Consider the following 17,744-nt stretch of genomic DNA (forward strand, 5'->3'; position numbering starts at 1 on the left):
TGATTTGTCCATGCTGGGAGATCAGTAGTTTGGTCTTTTTTATTGCTAAGTACTATTCTGTTGCATGGACTGACTACAATTTGGTTATCCATTCATATGTTTGATGAACATTTGAGGGGTTTCAAGTTTTTGGATTTTATAAATCTTTTATAAATATGTACAAGTTTTCATGTGGATATGTGTTTTCACTTCTCTTGAGTGAAGGCCTTGATGTGGAATTACTGGAATATGTAAGTATGTGTTTAACTTTATAAGAAACTGCCACTGTCTTCCAAAGTAGGTATACTTCCCACAAGCAATGTAGGAAAGTTTGATGCTTTGTGTTCTTGTTAACACTTGGTATTGTCAGTCTTTTAAACTTTAGCCATTATAATTAATGAGTAATGATATCTCATTGTGGTTTTAATTTATCTTTCCCTGATGATAATGATGTTTAATGTTTATTTTCATGTACTTATTGGCCATTTGTGTATCTTCTGTGAAGTATCTGGTTAAATTTTTTGCTAATTTTTTTATATGACTGCTTGATTGAGGTATTGATTATGATTCACATTCCATTCAATTTGCCCATTTAATAGTTTTTAGCATAGTTACAGAATTATGCAGATATCATCAAGTCAATATTAGAACATTTCTTTAGCCCCAAAGAGGTGCTCTGCCCATTCTCCCTGCCTCCAGCTCCTGGCAACCACAGGTTTACATCCTGTCTGTATGGATTTGCTTGGATGTTTCATGTAAATGGAATTATACAATATGTGGTGTTTTGTGACTATTTTGCCCATTTTCTAAATTGGATTGTTTGATCTCTCATTATTGAGTTGTGAGGGTTTTTGAGTATTGTTTATAGAAGTCGTTGTCAGATAGAGGTATTGAAAATATATTCTCCCTGTCTGTATCATTCATATTCATTTTCTTTATGGTGTCTTTGAGGAATAAAAGTTACAATATCAATAACCATATTAGTATCTTTTTCTTTTATAGTTTGTTTCTTGTGTCCTAAGAATCTTTGCCTGTTCTAAGCCCCCCAAAATGGCTCTATGGGGTTTTTTTTTCCTACAAGTTTTGTAGGTTTCACTTTTATGTGTAGGTCTAGCTGTTACTCTTGATCTGTTTACTCTAATAATTATTCCTTAGGTATTGATTTTTGTGTGTCAATTAGCTTCCTGTCCGTGTTATTTTTCCTCACATGTTGGGTGACTCTTGGTTATCTTCTTGAGAATTCTGGGGTCTGCTGGTGATGCCGATTCTCATTGGGCTTAGTGGGGAAGAGCTACTTGGTGGCGTGGGCTGCTGGGATGTATCCTTGGAGTGGGATGGGGGCTTTGATGGTTTCTCTCTCTCTCCAGCACTCTGGCCACACTCGAATGTTCCTTGGGGCAAAGAACAAGGTTGCAGGGCACAAGCAGGGTACAGAGGGAGTACCTGCTCTAGTGGGTGGGTCCCACTTACTCTCATTGTGACTGGCCAGGTGTCCTTGCTTTTTTGTTACATGTAACTCTGAGTTTGTTAAGGACCTCTACCCCAGACCCCATTTCCACAGCAGCTCTCTTCTGCATATTTTACCCATGTTTTTCTCTCTTTAACTCTTGTCAGTTTGATTCTATGTGCTTCTGTGGTTTTTTTGATGGCACTCCTTATTTTTTTCCGGCATTTTTGGATTTGTTCTTCTCTCCAGCCTGTCATTTATTTATTTATTTATTTTTAAAAGATTTATTTGACAGATCACAAGTAGGCAGAGGCAGGCAGAGAGAGAGGAAGGGAAGCAGGTTCCCTGCTGAGCAAAGAACCCGATGCGGGGCTCGATCCCAGGATCCTGGGATCATGACCTGAGATGAAGGCAGAGGCTTTAACCCACTGAGCCACCCAGGTGCCCCGTCCAGCCTGTCATTTAAAGTGATGTAGGGAGAAAGGGGATATGGATGTGGTATTTTGCCTCCCAAATTGATGTGGTTTTTGCAGCCCACCTTCCGGAAAGCCTAGACTCTAGAATGCCACAACAAAGCAGGGAACATTAGAAGGAGGGAAAGGAAATTGAGAAAAGGGTTAAGAGGACCAGGGAAGATGTGGCAGACAAGGGGCCTCATCACCTGAGACTCTGCCCTCACCTGCCACTATGGCTGTAGTGACCTGCATGGCACCCTCTTTTCTTGGGCTCCTTCTGGTTTGTGAGTGATGTGGGCTCCACGTTGAGCTCACATTAAGAACTGGAGGCCCCAGGACTGCTGTTCGACCATAGCACCTTGCTTTGGCCCCTGTGTCCTTCACAAGGAGGTGTCAGCCTAAAGGGCAATGGGTGGTGTGCTTTCCCTGAAGGGGACCTTCTTAGGGTGAGTGTCTTTGTTCAGGCTGTCCAGCACTCACCTGAGCTGGGGTCTGTAGGTGCAGTGACTGAACACTGATCATTAACCCTGATCATTTCTTTAGTGCCCTCAGGGAGGGAACAAGAAACCTTATTTGGTTATGATCTCTGGACCATGGCTGTGACCTTATCTATGCAGATTGGGCCTTCATTATCATTCTGTTGTACAAAGTCTGGTAGAGAGTCCATGAGGTCTCTTAGCTTGGTGTGAGCTGTTCATGCTGTAACTCTGGACAAGTCATGATATCCTGAGTCCCCAGAGTGGCTGAACCCAGACTTGGTGAACTGGGGAATTTCCTCGTTTGAGTCTTCTTGGCTGGGTGTTCTTGTCTGTCCTGTCTGCCTGGCCTCAGGCCTGGCTTTTGACAGTCCCAGGCAGTCTGCTTGCCTGCCTCCATGGTTCTCCCCCTGCAAGGTAACTTTTGTAGAGTCTGTGGGAAAGAAGAGGCATTGAAATGTGCCTGAAAGGCTGTGTACAATTTTATTAATTATATTATTATTATTTATTTGTTTGTTTTAAAGATTTATTTATTTTAGAGAGCAAAGTGCATGTGCAAAAGTTGGGGGGAGGGACAGAGGGAGAGAATCTTTCGAGCATATGCTCCGCTGAGCATGGAGCCCCACTGGGCTTGATCTCACGACCCCGAGATCAGGACCTAGCTGAAATCAAGAGTCAGATGCTTAACTGACTGAGCCACCCGGGTGCCCCTCCATAGAATTTTAGAAAATTTTATCTTTTTTTCCAGTGTCAAATTAGCCACGCTTCACTGTCATTGTTTTGAAAGATGAATTAAAGATGCATGAAGGGGGCGCCTGGGTGGCTCAGTGGGTTGAAGCCTCTGCCTTCGGCTCAGATCATGATCTCAGAATCCTGGGATCGAGCCCCGCATCGGGCTCTCTGCTTAGAGGGGAGCCCGCTTCCTCCTCTCTCTCTGCCTACTTGTGATCTCTGTCTGTCAAATAAATAAATAAAATCTTAAAAAAATAAAAAAGATGTATGAAGGACAGCCAGTAAGAAATGTTTCCCTCATACCTTTTTTTTCTGGCACCCAGATCCCCTCCAGAAGCAATCATTGTTACCAGTTCTTTGGCTGTCCTTCCTAAAGATTTTATTCTGGTACAAGCATATATGTCTGGTCAGTTTCCTTCTCACACAGGTGCTCTATGCACACTGCTTTGTATCTTTTTTTCACTTAACTAGACATTTAGTTTTTTGGAATATATTCTTATGGTTCAGAATTCTGAAGACATAGGAAGCAACAGGAATCTTTCCTCCTAGTGATCCATGGTGACCCACTTCCCCTCAGCAAGGAAAAATGTGTGTGTATATATGTATTCAATCAGAGTATCTCTAATTTTTCTTTTCTGTGTTTCACCCAAATAGAGGCATGTGCACCTTGTCATCTGTCTTTCTACCCTGTAGCATGTATGTTGGAGGTAGGTCCGTATCAGAGTGCAAAGAGCATCCTGCTGCTTTTCTTTAAAGTCTGCCTTTCCTCTGTGAGGATGTACCAGAACCTCATATAGAATATTGGAAGGTAGAGAAAGTGTTGGGTGCATTCCAGGCGAGGCAGGCAGGATGCGCTGGAATGACAGAGGTCCCAGAGAGCACAGGGAAGATGGGGGGGGAAGTGGCTGGCTGGGAACAGTAGAGCTGGGCCATTCTGTGTATTTGGGCAGGGGCAGGGTGGTGTGTATAAACACCTTCAGAGATGTGGGGGGGTGTTGAGGGGGTGAGTATGTTAGCAGCCAGAAGATCAGAGTGGGCTGGAGCCAACGCTGCTGACTTAGGTGTGGTCAGATGTGTCAGGGTTTGGGGTATGGGTTTCTAGTGGAGATGAACCTGGCTCTGTTTTTGCTATGACCGCTCCTTGTCCACATGCTACATGCATAGCAATAATGGGTCATCAGACTGCCCCCTGCAGTCTGATTGGCATTCTCACTATCAGCTTCTTTACTGGCGAGATGAAATTCATACATGATGTAACCTACTAACATATGTGTTTTTAAAAACGGACATAACGTCCTGTTACAAGGGGAAGCATAAAAGGGAAGTGTGTATAATAAAACACACAGCATTTCAGTATTTAGGTGCTCAGGTATGACTGCTCTAAAAATGACTCCCCTGCAGTTCTCAAAAGTGTTTCCAGTTCAGTGGGCAGCACCACACCCATTGAGAACCACAGGACTAGGTCATGCTGTGTATTGCCAAGATGTCTTACTTCCTTATATTCTTATTTTAGATAAGTGCAATAAAGTTCACTTCCATTTGCCATATCGATGGCAGTTCTTGGACAGAGGCAAGTGGAAGGATTTGGACAAAATGGAGCTTATTGAAGAGGCATATAGCAATCCCAGGAAAGACAGGTATGAAATATGTCACTTGTGTCCACTGTGTGCCTGGGCTTTTGAGTGCAGGGTGGGGAGTTGAGACTCAGTAGAGTTGAGATTTGATACTGCGTGTGTGTATCACACAGGCGTGCACACGCACGCACGCGTGCGCGCACATACACACTCTCTCCCACCCCAAGTAAACAACCTGGACCAGAGGTGAAGGCTCTGGCCTGGAAATTAGAAGTTAATGTTCATACTGTGTTTTGGTCCTCTGCTTTTCCACCTTTCTCTCCTTTAGGAAGGGGAAAGGAGATGTTGGTACCAAGTGAGTTTGAATCATTTGCTGCTGGGATTGATCACGTACATATATCCACACTGGTTATTGCAGAAGAGCAAGAGGCATTCATTTGTGAACTTTGAGCCATTGTGTGTGAAGTCCTGTAGCTGAACTGCTGTTTATTGTTTGGCTTTTAACTTTTTAATTTTTCTAAGTGTGTCCCACTGTTTTCACTTAGTCAATTCAGAGTCAATTGGCAAGTCCCAGAGAGGCTTATTTTCAAATACTTCTCATATTGTTGCTTGAACTTGCTAAAATACGTTGCCAAGAAAAGAATTTAAGCCTACTTTTTAAGTGGGAAAAATAAATTTGTGCTCAGAGTGCAATTACACACAAATTGCTGCTGGTAAAGTATGTGAAACAAATTGTTCCCCTTTGGAAGATGAGTTGGCTCACATGTGCCCCCCTTTCTTTTTCTGAGGCAGAATTTACACATAGGGAAGTGCATAGATAGTAATTGCATAGTTCGCTGAGTCTTGACAAATGCACACGCTCATGTAGCAGAGACTCTAATCCAAACAGAGATCGTTTGCATCACCCCAGAAAGTCCTCTCCTGTCCCCTTTGCGTCATTGCCCACCCGTGGGCCACCATTGTTCCAACATCTGTCACCACAGATTAGTCTCGCCTGGTCTTGAACCCCGTCTAAATGGAGACTTACCCTCTCTACCACAGTGTCTGGCGCCTTTCTCTCAGCGCTCTGTTCTCAAGACTCAGCCACAGTGCACATGCGCGCGGGTTGGGGGGGGCAGATGAAACTGCGGGGGTTGGGGGGGGCTGGGTACTCTGGGTCCGTGTTCAGCTCTGCCAGGTGATGCTAAACTGTTTTCTGAAGTGATCCTGCGGCTTTCCACCCCCGTCCACGGTCTGTGGTGACCATCTCCCTAATGTCTGGTATTGTTTGCCTTCTGAACTTTGCCCAGCCTGGGGATGTAAAGTGGTGTCTCTGCTTGCCTATCTCCAGGTCCTAATGAGGGAAAGTGTCTCTGCCTGTTTTGGGGCCATTCCTTGTAGTTTGCTTGTTTTGTTGAAGGGGAAGATTGTGTGTTTAGTTTTTTATTTTGTTCAGGAACTCTTTAAATTTCTGGATATTAAATGTGCTTTGAAAATAAATTCTTCCTGTCAACTTATGGTATTTTTTAATGTAGAGAAGTATTTAACCATCTTTACCTTTATGGTTTTGTACTTTTTGAGTCATAAGAAATTCTTATCCCAAGACCATAAGGAAATGTTTCTAAATTTTCTTTAAAAAGTCTCGATGTTTTAAGGACTGTGTTTACTCTTTTGCTGCAGGTGGTGAAGTATGGGTCCACTTTCATTCTTACACAGATTAATTAACCAGTTTTGCCAAAATTGCTTTTTAAAAACGTACTTAATTAAAAAAACTAAAATTGGGATAATATACACATCACAAAATTTGCCATCCTAACCCTGTTTAAGGGTACATTGTGGTGGCAGTACATTCACATTGTTGTGTGGCCATCCCCAACATCCACTGCCAGCAGGTATTTCAAACCTGTCAAAATTGAGCTAAATTTGGCAAACTCTTAACACGTTTTATAGCTTATTTTCAGAGCCGTGTGCCAAGATCACTTGTTTAAGTAGGCCATCTCTTCTCCATGTATTTCCAGGGCCACCTGTGACAGGTGTGGAATTAGCAAGTACACCCAGGTCTGTTTCTGGTCTCTTCTCTTCCATTGGTCTGTGTCACACTGTTTTACCTAGTGGAGCTTTAGAGTATGTGTTGGCGTCTGCTAAGGCACTCTCCTGTCTTGTCTGTCTTTGAGCTCCCTGGGCTCTTGGTCTTTTGCTCCTCCTTAGAAATTTTTAAATCTTACTGGTTTATCTCTGTTGCAATTTTTGAAATTGAAATTGCATTGACTGTTGTCAGTCCTAGGAGAACTGACGTCCTAATGGTGTTGAGATTTTCTGTTCATATACATGATAGCAGCTGATTTATTTAAATATTTTAAAATATCTTTCAGTAGTTCTGTAATTTCTCCATTAACGTCTTGGGTATCTTTCGTTAGAGAATTACTTTTTTTTCCGGTTGTATTGAGGCAGAATTGACATACAACAGTGTAGAAGTGTAAGGTGGGCAGCACGAGGACTTGATAGATGTATACATTGTATGACGACCCCCACAGTAAGTTCGGTTAACCTCCCTCACTTCATACAGTTACAAAAACAACTTTTTCCCTTATGATATGATGTGAACTTGTAGTATTTATTCTTTTAGCAACTTTTAAATATACCATGAAATGGGGTGCCTAGGTGGCTCAGTGGGTTAAAGCCTCTGCCTTCGGCTCAGGTCATGATCCCAGGGTCCTGGGATCGGGCCCTGCATCAGGCTTTCTGCTCAGCAGGGAACCTGCTTCCTCCTCTCTCTCTCTGCCTGCCTCTCTGTCTACTTAAGATCTCTGTCTGTCAAATAAATAAATAAATCTTTAAAAATATATATATATATATATTTTATATATATATAATATATATATACCATAAAACCTTGTTAACTGTAGCCATCATGTTGTACATTGCATCCCCAGTAAAAAAATTTTTGTTTCTCTCTGCTGATGCACAGAAATGCAGTTGACTTTTTTGTCAACTATTACATCTTGCAACTTTACTAAAATATCTGAACTCAGAAGACTCTACTGATAATTTGAATTCTCTATAATTCAAAGTTGTCTATGTATTCTATCTAGAAGTTAGTATCTGTGAATAGCATTTTTTTTTTAAAGATTTTATTTATTTATTTGACAGAGAAATCACAAGAGAGGCAGGCAGAGAGAGAGGAAAGGAAGCAGGCTCTCCGTTGAGCAGAGAGCCCGATGTGGGACTCGATCCCAGGACCCTGAGATCATGACCTGAGCCAAAGGCAGCGGCTTAACCCAAGGAGCCACCCAGGCGCCCCCTGTGAATAGCATTTTTTTAAAAAGATTTTACGAGGAAGAGGGAGAAGCTGACTCCCCAATGAACAAGAAGTCCAATGTGGGGTTCCATCCTACACCCTGGGATCATGACCTGAGCCAAAGACAGAAGCTTAACTGACTGAGCCACCCAGGAACCCCTGTGAATAGCATTTTAATTTCTTCCTTTTTTATTCTTATGCATGTTACTTCTTTTTATTGCCTTATTGTAGTGGCTAGGACCTCCAATGCCATGCTAAATGTAAGTGATGATTAGCTGGAATATTATTTTTTCTTCTTTTTTCCCTTGATTTTAAGAGGAGTAATTATTAAATGTTTCGCCTTAAGCATGAGTGAATGTTTGGAATCTTTGACTTGCTAAAAATCCTAATTTTATTCCTAGTATGCTAAGAGGGTTGGTTTTTTTTTTTAAGATTTTATTTATTTGGGAGCCTGGGTGACTCAGTTGGTTAAGTGACTGCCTTCAGCTCAGGTCATGATCCTGGAGTCCCGGGATTGAGTCCCACATTGGGCTCCCTGCTCAGCGGGTAGTCTGCTTCTCCCTCTGACCGTCTCCCCTCTCATGCTCTCTCTCTCACTCTCTCTCTCAAGTAAATAAATAAAATCTAAAAAAAAGATTTTATTTATTTGAGAGAGAGAGAGAGAGAGTGCATGTGTGTACAGGGAAAGGGAGGGACAGACTCCATGCTCAGCAGAGAGCTCCATATGGGGCTTGATCCCAGGACCCTGAGATCATGACCTGAGCCGAAGTAGACACTTAATTAACTGAGCCACCCAGACACCTCTAGGAGGTTTTGTTTGTTTGTTTTTGTTTTTTTAAAGACTTTATTTATTTGACAGACAGAGATCACAAGTAGGCAGAGAGGCAGGCAGAGAGAGAGAGGAGGAAGCAGACTCCCTGCGGAGCAGAGAGTCCGATGTGGGGCTCGATCCCAGGACTCTGGGATCATGACCTGAGCCGAAGGCAGAGGCTTTAACCCACTGAGCCACCCAGGCGCCCCTCTAGGAGGTTTTTAAAAAATTGTGTATAAAAATTGAATTTTATTGAGTGCTTTTTCTGTATCAAGAGCCCATGCTTTGGTCTCCTTTATTTGTTAATGCAGTTAACGACATTAATTTTCTGATAAGTCAACCATATTTCTAGGCTTAAGTCATAGTTGTGCAGTTCTCTCTCGCTCTCTCTCTGACACACAGACACACACACACACTGCTGAATTTGGATGGCCAGTACTTAATTTAAGATTTTTGCATCCATGGTTGAGTGAGATTGGTCTATAATTTTTTCATATTATCTTGATCTGGTTTTTATCTTAGGAAGTATCTAACCTCATAAAGATGAGATTGGAATGGTTTCTTTTTCTGTTCTCTGAAAAAACCCATGTACAGTTAGAATTATTTTTTCCAGAATAATTGACCATGTGTCTAAAGAATATCTAGGCGTAATGTTTAATTTATGGGAAGATTTTTTTAAAAGATTTTATTTATTTGAGGGGGTCAGTTTCTACTGACCAGTTTCTTATAATTGTTAGAGGATCAGTCAGGTTTTCTATTTTTCTTGAGTTAATTTTGGTAAATTTATCATATTTTTCAGGAGTTTGTTCATTTTATTTGTTGTCAGACCAATTATCATAAAGTTGCTTATAATATCCATTTTAGTATCTATGGCGTCTTTCATTTTTTACCATCTGTATTTCTAATATTCTCCTTTTTTCTTAATCAATCTTGCAGAGACTAATTTTATTTTCAGAGAATATTAATTTCATTATTATTTTTTTTGTATAAGAACTGACTGTCCTCCCCTCTTCCCACTTGGAACATTCCCCCCCCCCCCCCCACAGTGTGACACTGTTATATTTAAGTTCACATCTATCAGCTGAGCATCTAGAAGACCACAGGTGGAACCCGAGTGTTCACTTGGCTGGTGGAGAATTCCATTAACCTCTCATGTTCTTTTGCAGGATCCTGTGTGCTGAGTCAGCCAGCAACTTTCACTTTGATTGTCTAGACTTTGAGTCCATGATGTTTGGCGCGGCCCCAGCCCGCCGCCTCTCCACGGCCTCCTCGGTTACTAAACCTCCACACTTCATCCTCACCACTGACTGGGTTTGGTACTGGACTGATGAGTTTGGTTCTTGGCAGGAATATGGACAACAAGTAAGTGTCACAGAAAGAGGGCAAGTATTTTCCCCCTCGCGTCCATGATGGAGGAGCTGTTCCCAGACATGAACATGAGGCTTGTCCTAGAAGGTTGTCTGGACTCTCCTAGAGAGTCCTTGACAGAGCCAAAGATGCCCATATCCTCCTATGACTCACTTGCTTTGGGGGAATTAGGGCAAAACTGGTTAGTCGTTCCTTTGTAGGAGGTTCTGTCTTTGAATGTTTAGGTATCTGTTGGCTTCATGAGAACTGAATGACTATAGATTTTAATGAGATGACCTTTCTTCATTGGTTTTGTTAAATGGAGTAGAAAGATGCCTCTCTGTCGAACAGAGCAAGTGCCTGTGTGTGAAGGAGAGTCTGGGTAGCTGCACAGTACACTTGAAGGCTTTTCAAAGGTGGCCTTCTGCCTTCTCTGTAGCAGCAACTTCACAGAATGTGGGCAAGTGTAAGAAAATGGATTCATTTCAGATATTGATTTGGAATCTGGATCTAATAACTGCTGCTGTCAATTATTTGAAGATGTTCATGGCTGGATCAGATTGAGTCCCCTGGTCACTTGTAGAGGTACAAGGATAGGGAGGTCACCACGTCTATATGGATAGCTTTCCAAAATGAATATTGGGATTATGGTCTGATAGACATTTATACTCTTCCAGGTTATAAAAGTCTGTATTAAAGCTTGAGTTTCTTGTTCTTACCTGCACCTGGAATGTCTTCTTCTCTGGGAACACTGTAATGAGGGCTGCATGAGCACAGGGAGGTTGGTCTCTCTTGTAACACTGATATGCCTCTGTGTGGAGAATAGTGCCTGTACCTAGCAGGTCCTCAGAGCAGAGATGTTGGCTGGCTGAAGGACAGAGTAATTGCTTTCCTCTGGCCTGTTGGACATGGTCACGCTCATCACGGCCCTCACTTCAGCCTTCATCTGCTTCCTCTCTGCGTCGTCAAGTGCCAGCCTTTCCTTGGTGGCTGTACCGTCTGCCCTCTTTCCCACCTGTCTGCCTCTCTTGAGCATCCTGGGGTTTTATCCACCTTCTTTGCCATGTAGATTTGCTCAAGGAGGCTCCCCGGCATTGCTCTTGGTTTGGTCAGGAGCAGAAGTGAGGAGGCCGTGCCTGGCATGGAGGATCAGGAGAGAACGAGGGGCTGGTCATGCTCCCTGAATGGAGCTTACCTGGTAGCATCATGGGGGAACCTGTGGCAGGTGAGAAACACTTAGCTAATGCAACAACATTTCACCTTTTGTTTTGGGATTTGTCCCCTTTCTTGGGGAGCTGAGTCGGATGACACTAGACCCTAGTGACACCCTATGCAAAAGTATTTTTCCTTAGGTGACTTTGCAAACTGGACTGGAGTAGGGGCCTTTCTCCTCCAAACAACCCATACTTAGGGTTTCCCCTTTTTCTTTTCTGTGCGGCTACTTGCTTGCAGTATAGTCGGGGTGTATAACCTCATTCAGGACATGAGAATCTCCGGCAATGACCTGTATTTGGGTATCATTGATATATTGCACGGTGCTGGGGTACAGATGCACGTGTGTGGGCTCAGTCGCTTTTGGTTGTGTGGTCTCATTTGGTACCATCGGCTGGATCCTCTCTTAGGGTGGCCTGTCCATTCTAACTCTTCTTCTCCCCACATACTCCCGGTGTCCCTACATATGTGGATTTCTTTCTTATTTTTATGCTAATTGACAGTTTAGGACCATTTTCTTTTGATTCAGGGAAACTAGGTTCTTTTCTGCCTGAGCTCAGGACGTATAGTCCAGTTTCAGGTCCACATTGCCTCCACCCTATATGAATTTCCTGAGGCACCACAGACTGGGTGGCTTAGAACAACAGTGATGTATTGTTTCACAGCTGGATGCTGGAAATCAAAACCAAGGTGTCAGCAGGGCCACGTTCCCTTTGAAACCTGTTAGGAATCCTACCTGCTCTTCCTAGCTTCTGGTGGCTTCCCTGGCTTGTGGGTGCCTCAGTCCAGGCTCTGCCTTGTTTCATGTGGCCTTCTCCCTGAGTCTGCACGTGACTGTTCTCTTATAAGGGCATAGGTTGTGTGGTTTAGGAGCCCATCCTATTCTAGCATGATCTCATCTTAACTAATTACATCTTAACTAATTACAGGGTAGTAACCCTGATTCCAAATAAGGTCAAGTTTCGAGGTACTAGGGTTAAGACTTCAGCTTATCTTTTTTGGCAACCAGTGTGTCACAATTCAATTCATAACGTAATCGTGGTTATAAAGGTATTACTGTTCTCGGCCCACTGAATTTTCCTATGTTGACCTTGACATCCCTGAGGTGTTGGGCTCCAGGATGCCTTACCCTGACCTGTATCCTCTTTGGATCATTCTCAGCAGGCTTCTCATGTCGATTGACATTTTGCATTTTTTTCCCCTTTCCTGTGATCCTCTTTAGCTTGCTATAAAACCTCTACTGTTGCCCTTACCCTTTTGTACCTGAACAACGCATCCATCTCTACTTGAAAGGCAAGACCCTCCTTTACTCCCCTACTTGCCAGGATCTGACTTCTGTTCCTGTTACTTGTTCATCTAGTCACTTTTTAAAAAAAAGATTTTATTTATTTATTTGAGAGAGAATGAGAGAGAGAGCACAAGAAGGGGAGGGTCAGAGGGAGAAGCCAGCTCCCTGTTCCCTGCTGAGCAGAGAGCCTAATGCGGGATTCAACTCTAGGATCATGACCTGAGCCAAAGGCAGTTGCTTAACCAGCTGAGCCACCCAGGTGCCCCTCATCTAGTCACTATTCATGGAGTGCCCGCAGGAGGTGGGACACTGCCAGGCACAGCCCTCACCGTGCTGTAGACACTGCAAATGGTGAAGGTCCCAGGTGCCAAATCTGGTGGCATTTCCAGCCTTGGCCCACTCCCTCCTCACTCTCCTGGCTGCCTTGCTCTTCCTCTGTCTCCTTCATGGGCTGTTTCTTTCTGCTCCCCTTCATGAATTTTGGGGGGAGGGTCCCCAGGGTTCAGCCCATGCCTGATGTTCTTCTGACATTAGCGGCCACCTTAAGTGATCTCTGCACCTCTGTCTCCAGACCAGATTCGTCTTCAAGCTTCCGACGGGCATATCTAGAAACCGGCCCAATATTTCTGTGGCACCTTTGCTTTGGTTCCAGGCACTGTGCTGTGTGCTCTGCAGGCCTTATTTTAATGATTCTTCCAGCCTGTTGAGGATGGGATGGCACTCTTGTCTCGTGTTAGGGGTGTGACTTAAGTTTGTTCCTGTTCCTGTCCTGTTGAGATCACTGAGGTTCAGAGGGGTCAAAATTCAAACTCAGTCCATCCTGAAATCTTAGGTGTCCTATAGGTAATTGGAGAGAAGGTGTGGGATCAAAATGGGTAATGCAAAAATAGTTTCCGTGGGCTCAGGAAAGAACACAGAGAGGGACTAAGCTCTGAAGGGTGGTGGGTGCAAGAATGGGCAGAGAAGACGCAGCCATGCTCAGCCCATCCCTCCAAGTGGATCAAGGAATTCAGTGTTGACGTTCACCCTCATTCAAATGGTTATGTCATCCATTATGAGTAATTTGAATGCTGCTTTCTTCTGTCAGCAGCCATCTACTTACCTGCTTAGCAGGACCTGCATTTACTATTTTCCTGGGCAGCTTTTAGGAGGCATTTGTTTTGGCTTCTATTCTGTGTCTCCCCCTCCTGCCACACCCCTGCTCCCTGGCTTCTCTATCCCCGCTTCCCTGCCTCCCCCATGACACAGATACCCACCACAGGCATGTCTGCAGTGTGGAGTGGATCGCGCCCAGCAGCTTTCTTCATCATCGTAGCTTCTTGCCTTCATGGGGTGTCTATCTGGCTTTCCCTGTAGGGCATGGAGCACCCTGTGACCACTGTCACCAGCAGCGATTTGGAGAAGGCCTACCTGGCGTACTGTGCCCCGGGCTCTGACGCCCAGGCTGCCGTCCTGAAGTTCCAGGCCGGAAAGCACAGATACGAGTTAGACTTCAAAGGTACGTCTTGACCCATTGCCCTCACCCAGCAGGGTTTGGCCATCTGTTGGCCCGGCCTTTCCCTCCTTCACCCTGGAGAATTTCCGCATACACACTGAGGGCCAAGAAAGAAAAGGAGAGGGGGTCCCTGCTCCTGAAGTGTTGACCATGTGGAAGGAGAGTCAGACCTGTGACAAATGGTGGCAGCCCAGGGTGGGGTGGAGGAACAGCTGCTGGGGAGAGGGAGGTGAAGGGAGAGGAGCCCGAGAAAGGACTGGAGCCCAAAGTGTGGAGGAACAGGCAGGGGCCGCTTTTGTGCAGTGCTGGTGGTCCTGTAGGCCATTGTCGAGGCTCTGTGGTCCCAGGGTTAACCTTGGTCCCTGACTGGTGTCAGCCATTCTGCTCTGCGCTCTGCCCTGTCCTCCCCGGCCTGGTGGCTCCCCATTGTCCTCTCAGCACCTGCAGCTCAGGTGGGCTGCAGACAGCACATGCGAGACGTGCACTTTCTGTAAAATTTACTGGAAGCGGATTGTCCTGTGCCATAGTGTCCTGACACTGAACTTTAAGCGACTCATCCTGGCTGCCTTTGCAGACAGACAGAAACAGGCCAGATGCCCTTTGGCCAGTTCATGTAGTGACTGATTTTGGAGGATTTTTTTTTTTTTTCGTTTTAGTTTTTTCTGTGGCTTCTCTTAAGACATTTCCTCATGGTTTTATCAGCCCACCCAGCTCCGTTTAACTCAGTGTTGCCTTATCTTTTAAACTCTTGAGTCCTTCTGAATGTTCAGCACCTTTTGAGGGAATTCACTGGGCCTTCCTTTAAATACAATTTGCTGTTTTTTCTGTTTGGTGGACCTTCTACTATGTGGAGGGCAGCAGAGTGCATGCGCTGAATTATCCTAAAGCCACGCGACCTGCTCACTGTGGTTTTGTAGTGCTTATTTTCTTGGTGAGGGTGGAACCGCTGCCCCTCAGTGTGCCTCGCAGAGAACACAGAAGTGTGTTCTCTGCAGGGAGAGCAGCTTACTCGGCCTCGGCATCTGCTGGGGACGAGCAGTTGTAGGTCAGGTCTGGTTTCCGGTCCACAGTCTGATAGATACAAATGCACGAAAGGGGCAGTGAGTTACATGAGGATCAAGTCCATGCAACTAGCATGCATCTGAAGGCCTCTGGCAACTGTTTGAAACACTCCTTTTAAGTGTCTGGAAAATGTCAGAGCCAGAAATGTCAGACGTGGCCCTTTACCGTTCTCAGCCTAGGCTGCATCCCCAGGGGACAGAACCGAGAATCAGGATAACGGTGGGAAAGAGCACACTCATGCAGTTTTCTGCAAACTGCAGGAAAAAGTGTGTTCACCCCACACTGACCCAGTCTCACGTGGATAGGCACTATTTGTTTTGTTGGTGGTGGATCACAGCAGCAACAGAAGTAGTTTGAGGTGAGTTAGGTTCCCGTCTCACGGCGAGGTGTTGTGAAAGCAAGTCTCAGACCCAAGTCGGCCAGACACGTTTATGAACGAAATACTATTAGGAAACAAGTACAGTTAAGAAACACACACAACAGGTCAAATGATTGGTTCTGTAGGATTGAGGAAAACTCAGCGCTGTCATTTTAGGGACTCTTGTCACAAGCATTGCTCAAGGCCACCGCCAGTGCCCAGATTCCAGAGGGAGAACTGCGATATCTGTTAGCTACCACCAGATGGGCAGAATCCCCAAGGTCATGCTTGTTGAGGGACTTAGCCTAGTGTATTCCTGGTAGGGGTAACAAGGGAAAAAACTCTCACTTTTCCCCATCCACGGAAGGGTAGGGAGTGGGTCTCACATAGATTTAGCCAGTCTGCATGACTTGAGTAGTTTCATCAGTGAAAGACCATTTGAGCCTTATCACGATGTCAGTCAAGAGGCCAATAAAACCCCATGTAACTGTGCTAATTATTGATGGGAGTGAGGGGTGGACAACAGTAGGGCTTGTGGTAGCCATGTCTGGTGCCTGGGCTCCTGATTAGAAGGTGGGGGACGCCTGGAAGTTCTGATCTTGATGACTACCTGGGCGACAGCGTGAGGGACACCCACCTCAGTGATCAGACAGTGTATGCTCAAATGCAGTAACATAAGTCACAGACACCTACAAATTAATGTTAAAATGTTTTTTTAAATGAAAAAGAAAAACCTGGTTTTGTACTCTAGGTGCAGAAAGTAAGACGTGACAGGGTTTTCCTGGTGGCAGGGGACACGTAATCTAGCTCATAGGTGTTTGTGATTTTTCAGCTTGAGGATCAATGTCTCCTCAACCCTCAGGATGAACCTGAGGGTCCTGGGGGTGGGCGTAGGGCAAGGATTTTGTTTATTAAAGATGGTCCAGGTTTAAAAAGGTTGAGAAATACTGCTGTGGAGTCAGTTTAGTGAAATTAAAAAAAAGTTATAAGAGTAAAATTAGTGTATTAACTCTAAATCCCCCTGGCTCAAGATGTGGTAATTTGGTCTCAGGCTGGGCTGAAGCTTTTTTTATATCCAAGTTGGGAAAAATTGCTAAGCAAAATAATGGTTTAAACAAGATCGGAAGGAACAATTTGAAAGTGCTCATGTATAATTGATATGTCAATTACTCATCATTCATGTGTTCATTAAACCCAGTCTCCTAAGGATACCTATTTTCCTTTTATGAATATTTGAAATGTGAAAATTGCCTTGTTTTTTTAACAGACTAACTCCAGGCTTTACACATTAGGATTAGTTTTCCAAACCATTTAGTTTGTATTTATAAAACATTGCCGTCCTATGTGTATATATACGCATTTGGTGTTTTTTTCTTCTTTTTATCTTCAGCGTTTGTTCAGAAAAACCTGGTCTATGGCACAGTCAGAAAGGTTTGCCGGCGACCCAGATACGTGTCCCCGCAGGAGGTGAAGGTGAAGCAAGCCTGGTAGGTGGCATGAGAACCAGGGGCTGTTTTCTGCTGCACATACAGGAAGCCTCCTCGGGCTGGCTTAATGCAGTAAGAGGGTTTGTTGGCTTGTGTCACTGAATGTGCCAGTGTTCTGTCTCCAAGTGCCAGCTCCACCCCCCAGCCAGGACCTTTGTACTTTCCTTCACTTAATACTGTAGTGCTGGTATTAATATCCATGTTCCAGAAAAGGTCTGAGAATTCATGAAACTGGAAAATCAGGGCACGCTTAGCACATTTCAGAGAGAGAAGTATTAGCATGGATTGTAAGATGATAAATATAATTCAGGTTTATAGAGAGATGTCAGAGTATTTTTCTAATTGTGTGGTAGACTAATTAACTTTTAGTTAATGAAGCATTAACGTGCCAAACGAAGTGCAACATGAAATAAAGGGAAAAAAAGACCTAAGACACTAGAAAAAAATTGTGTAATTAGATTTTTAAAAAAAGATTGATTTATTTGAGAGAGAGAATGTGTGTGTATGTGTGTGTGCACACGCACATGCGTGTGCGCAGAGATGGGGAAGGACAGAGGGAGAGAATCTCAGGTAGACTCCGCGCTGAGCTTGGAGTCCAATGTGGGGCTTGGTCCTACAACCCTGAGAATGTGATCTGAGCTGAAATCAAGAGTAGGACACTTAACCAACTGAGCCACCTAGGCGCATGCCATATAATTAGATATTTTAACTGTAAGTGTGTGAGTGGTGTTCCTGATTCAAAAG

The 17,744-nt window shown here is 44.3% G+C and overlaps 1 protein-coding gene across 2 annotated transcripts in view; it reads left to right on the forward strand.

The window, feature by feature from the left end:
- The window catches only part of PARP12 (poly(ADP-ribose) polymerase family member 12), a 40,832-nt gene that overhangs the window by 11,381 nt on the left and 11,707 nt on the right, over window positions 1–17,744 (forward strand). For both annotated transcript variants that reach the window (XM_046020332.1, XM_046020331.1), the window contains 4 exons: window positions 4,603–4,726; window positions 9,918–10,113; window positions 13,955–14,096; window positions 16,904–17,000. In XM_046020332.1, coding sequence (XP_045876288.1) covers window positions 4,603–4,726; window positions 9,918–10,113; window positions 13,955–14,096; window positions 16,904–17,000 — 559 coding nt within the window. The remainder of the gene's footprint in view (window positions 1–4,602; window positions 4,727–9,917; window positions 10,114–13,954; window positions 14,097–16,903; window positions 17,001–17,744) is intronic.

Source organism: Meles meles, chromosome 10 (genome assembly GCF_922984935.1).
Source record: "Meles meles chromosome 10, mMelMel3.1 paternal haplotype, whole genome shotgun sequence".
NCBI classification, from domain to species: Eukaryota; Metazoa; Chordata; class Mammalia; order Carnivora; family Mustelidae; genus Meles; species Meles meles.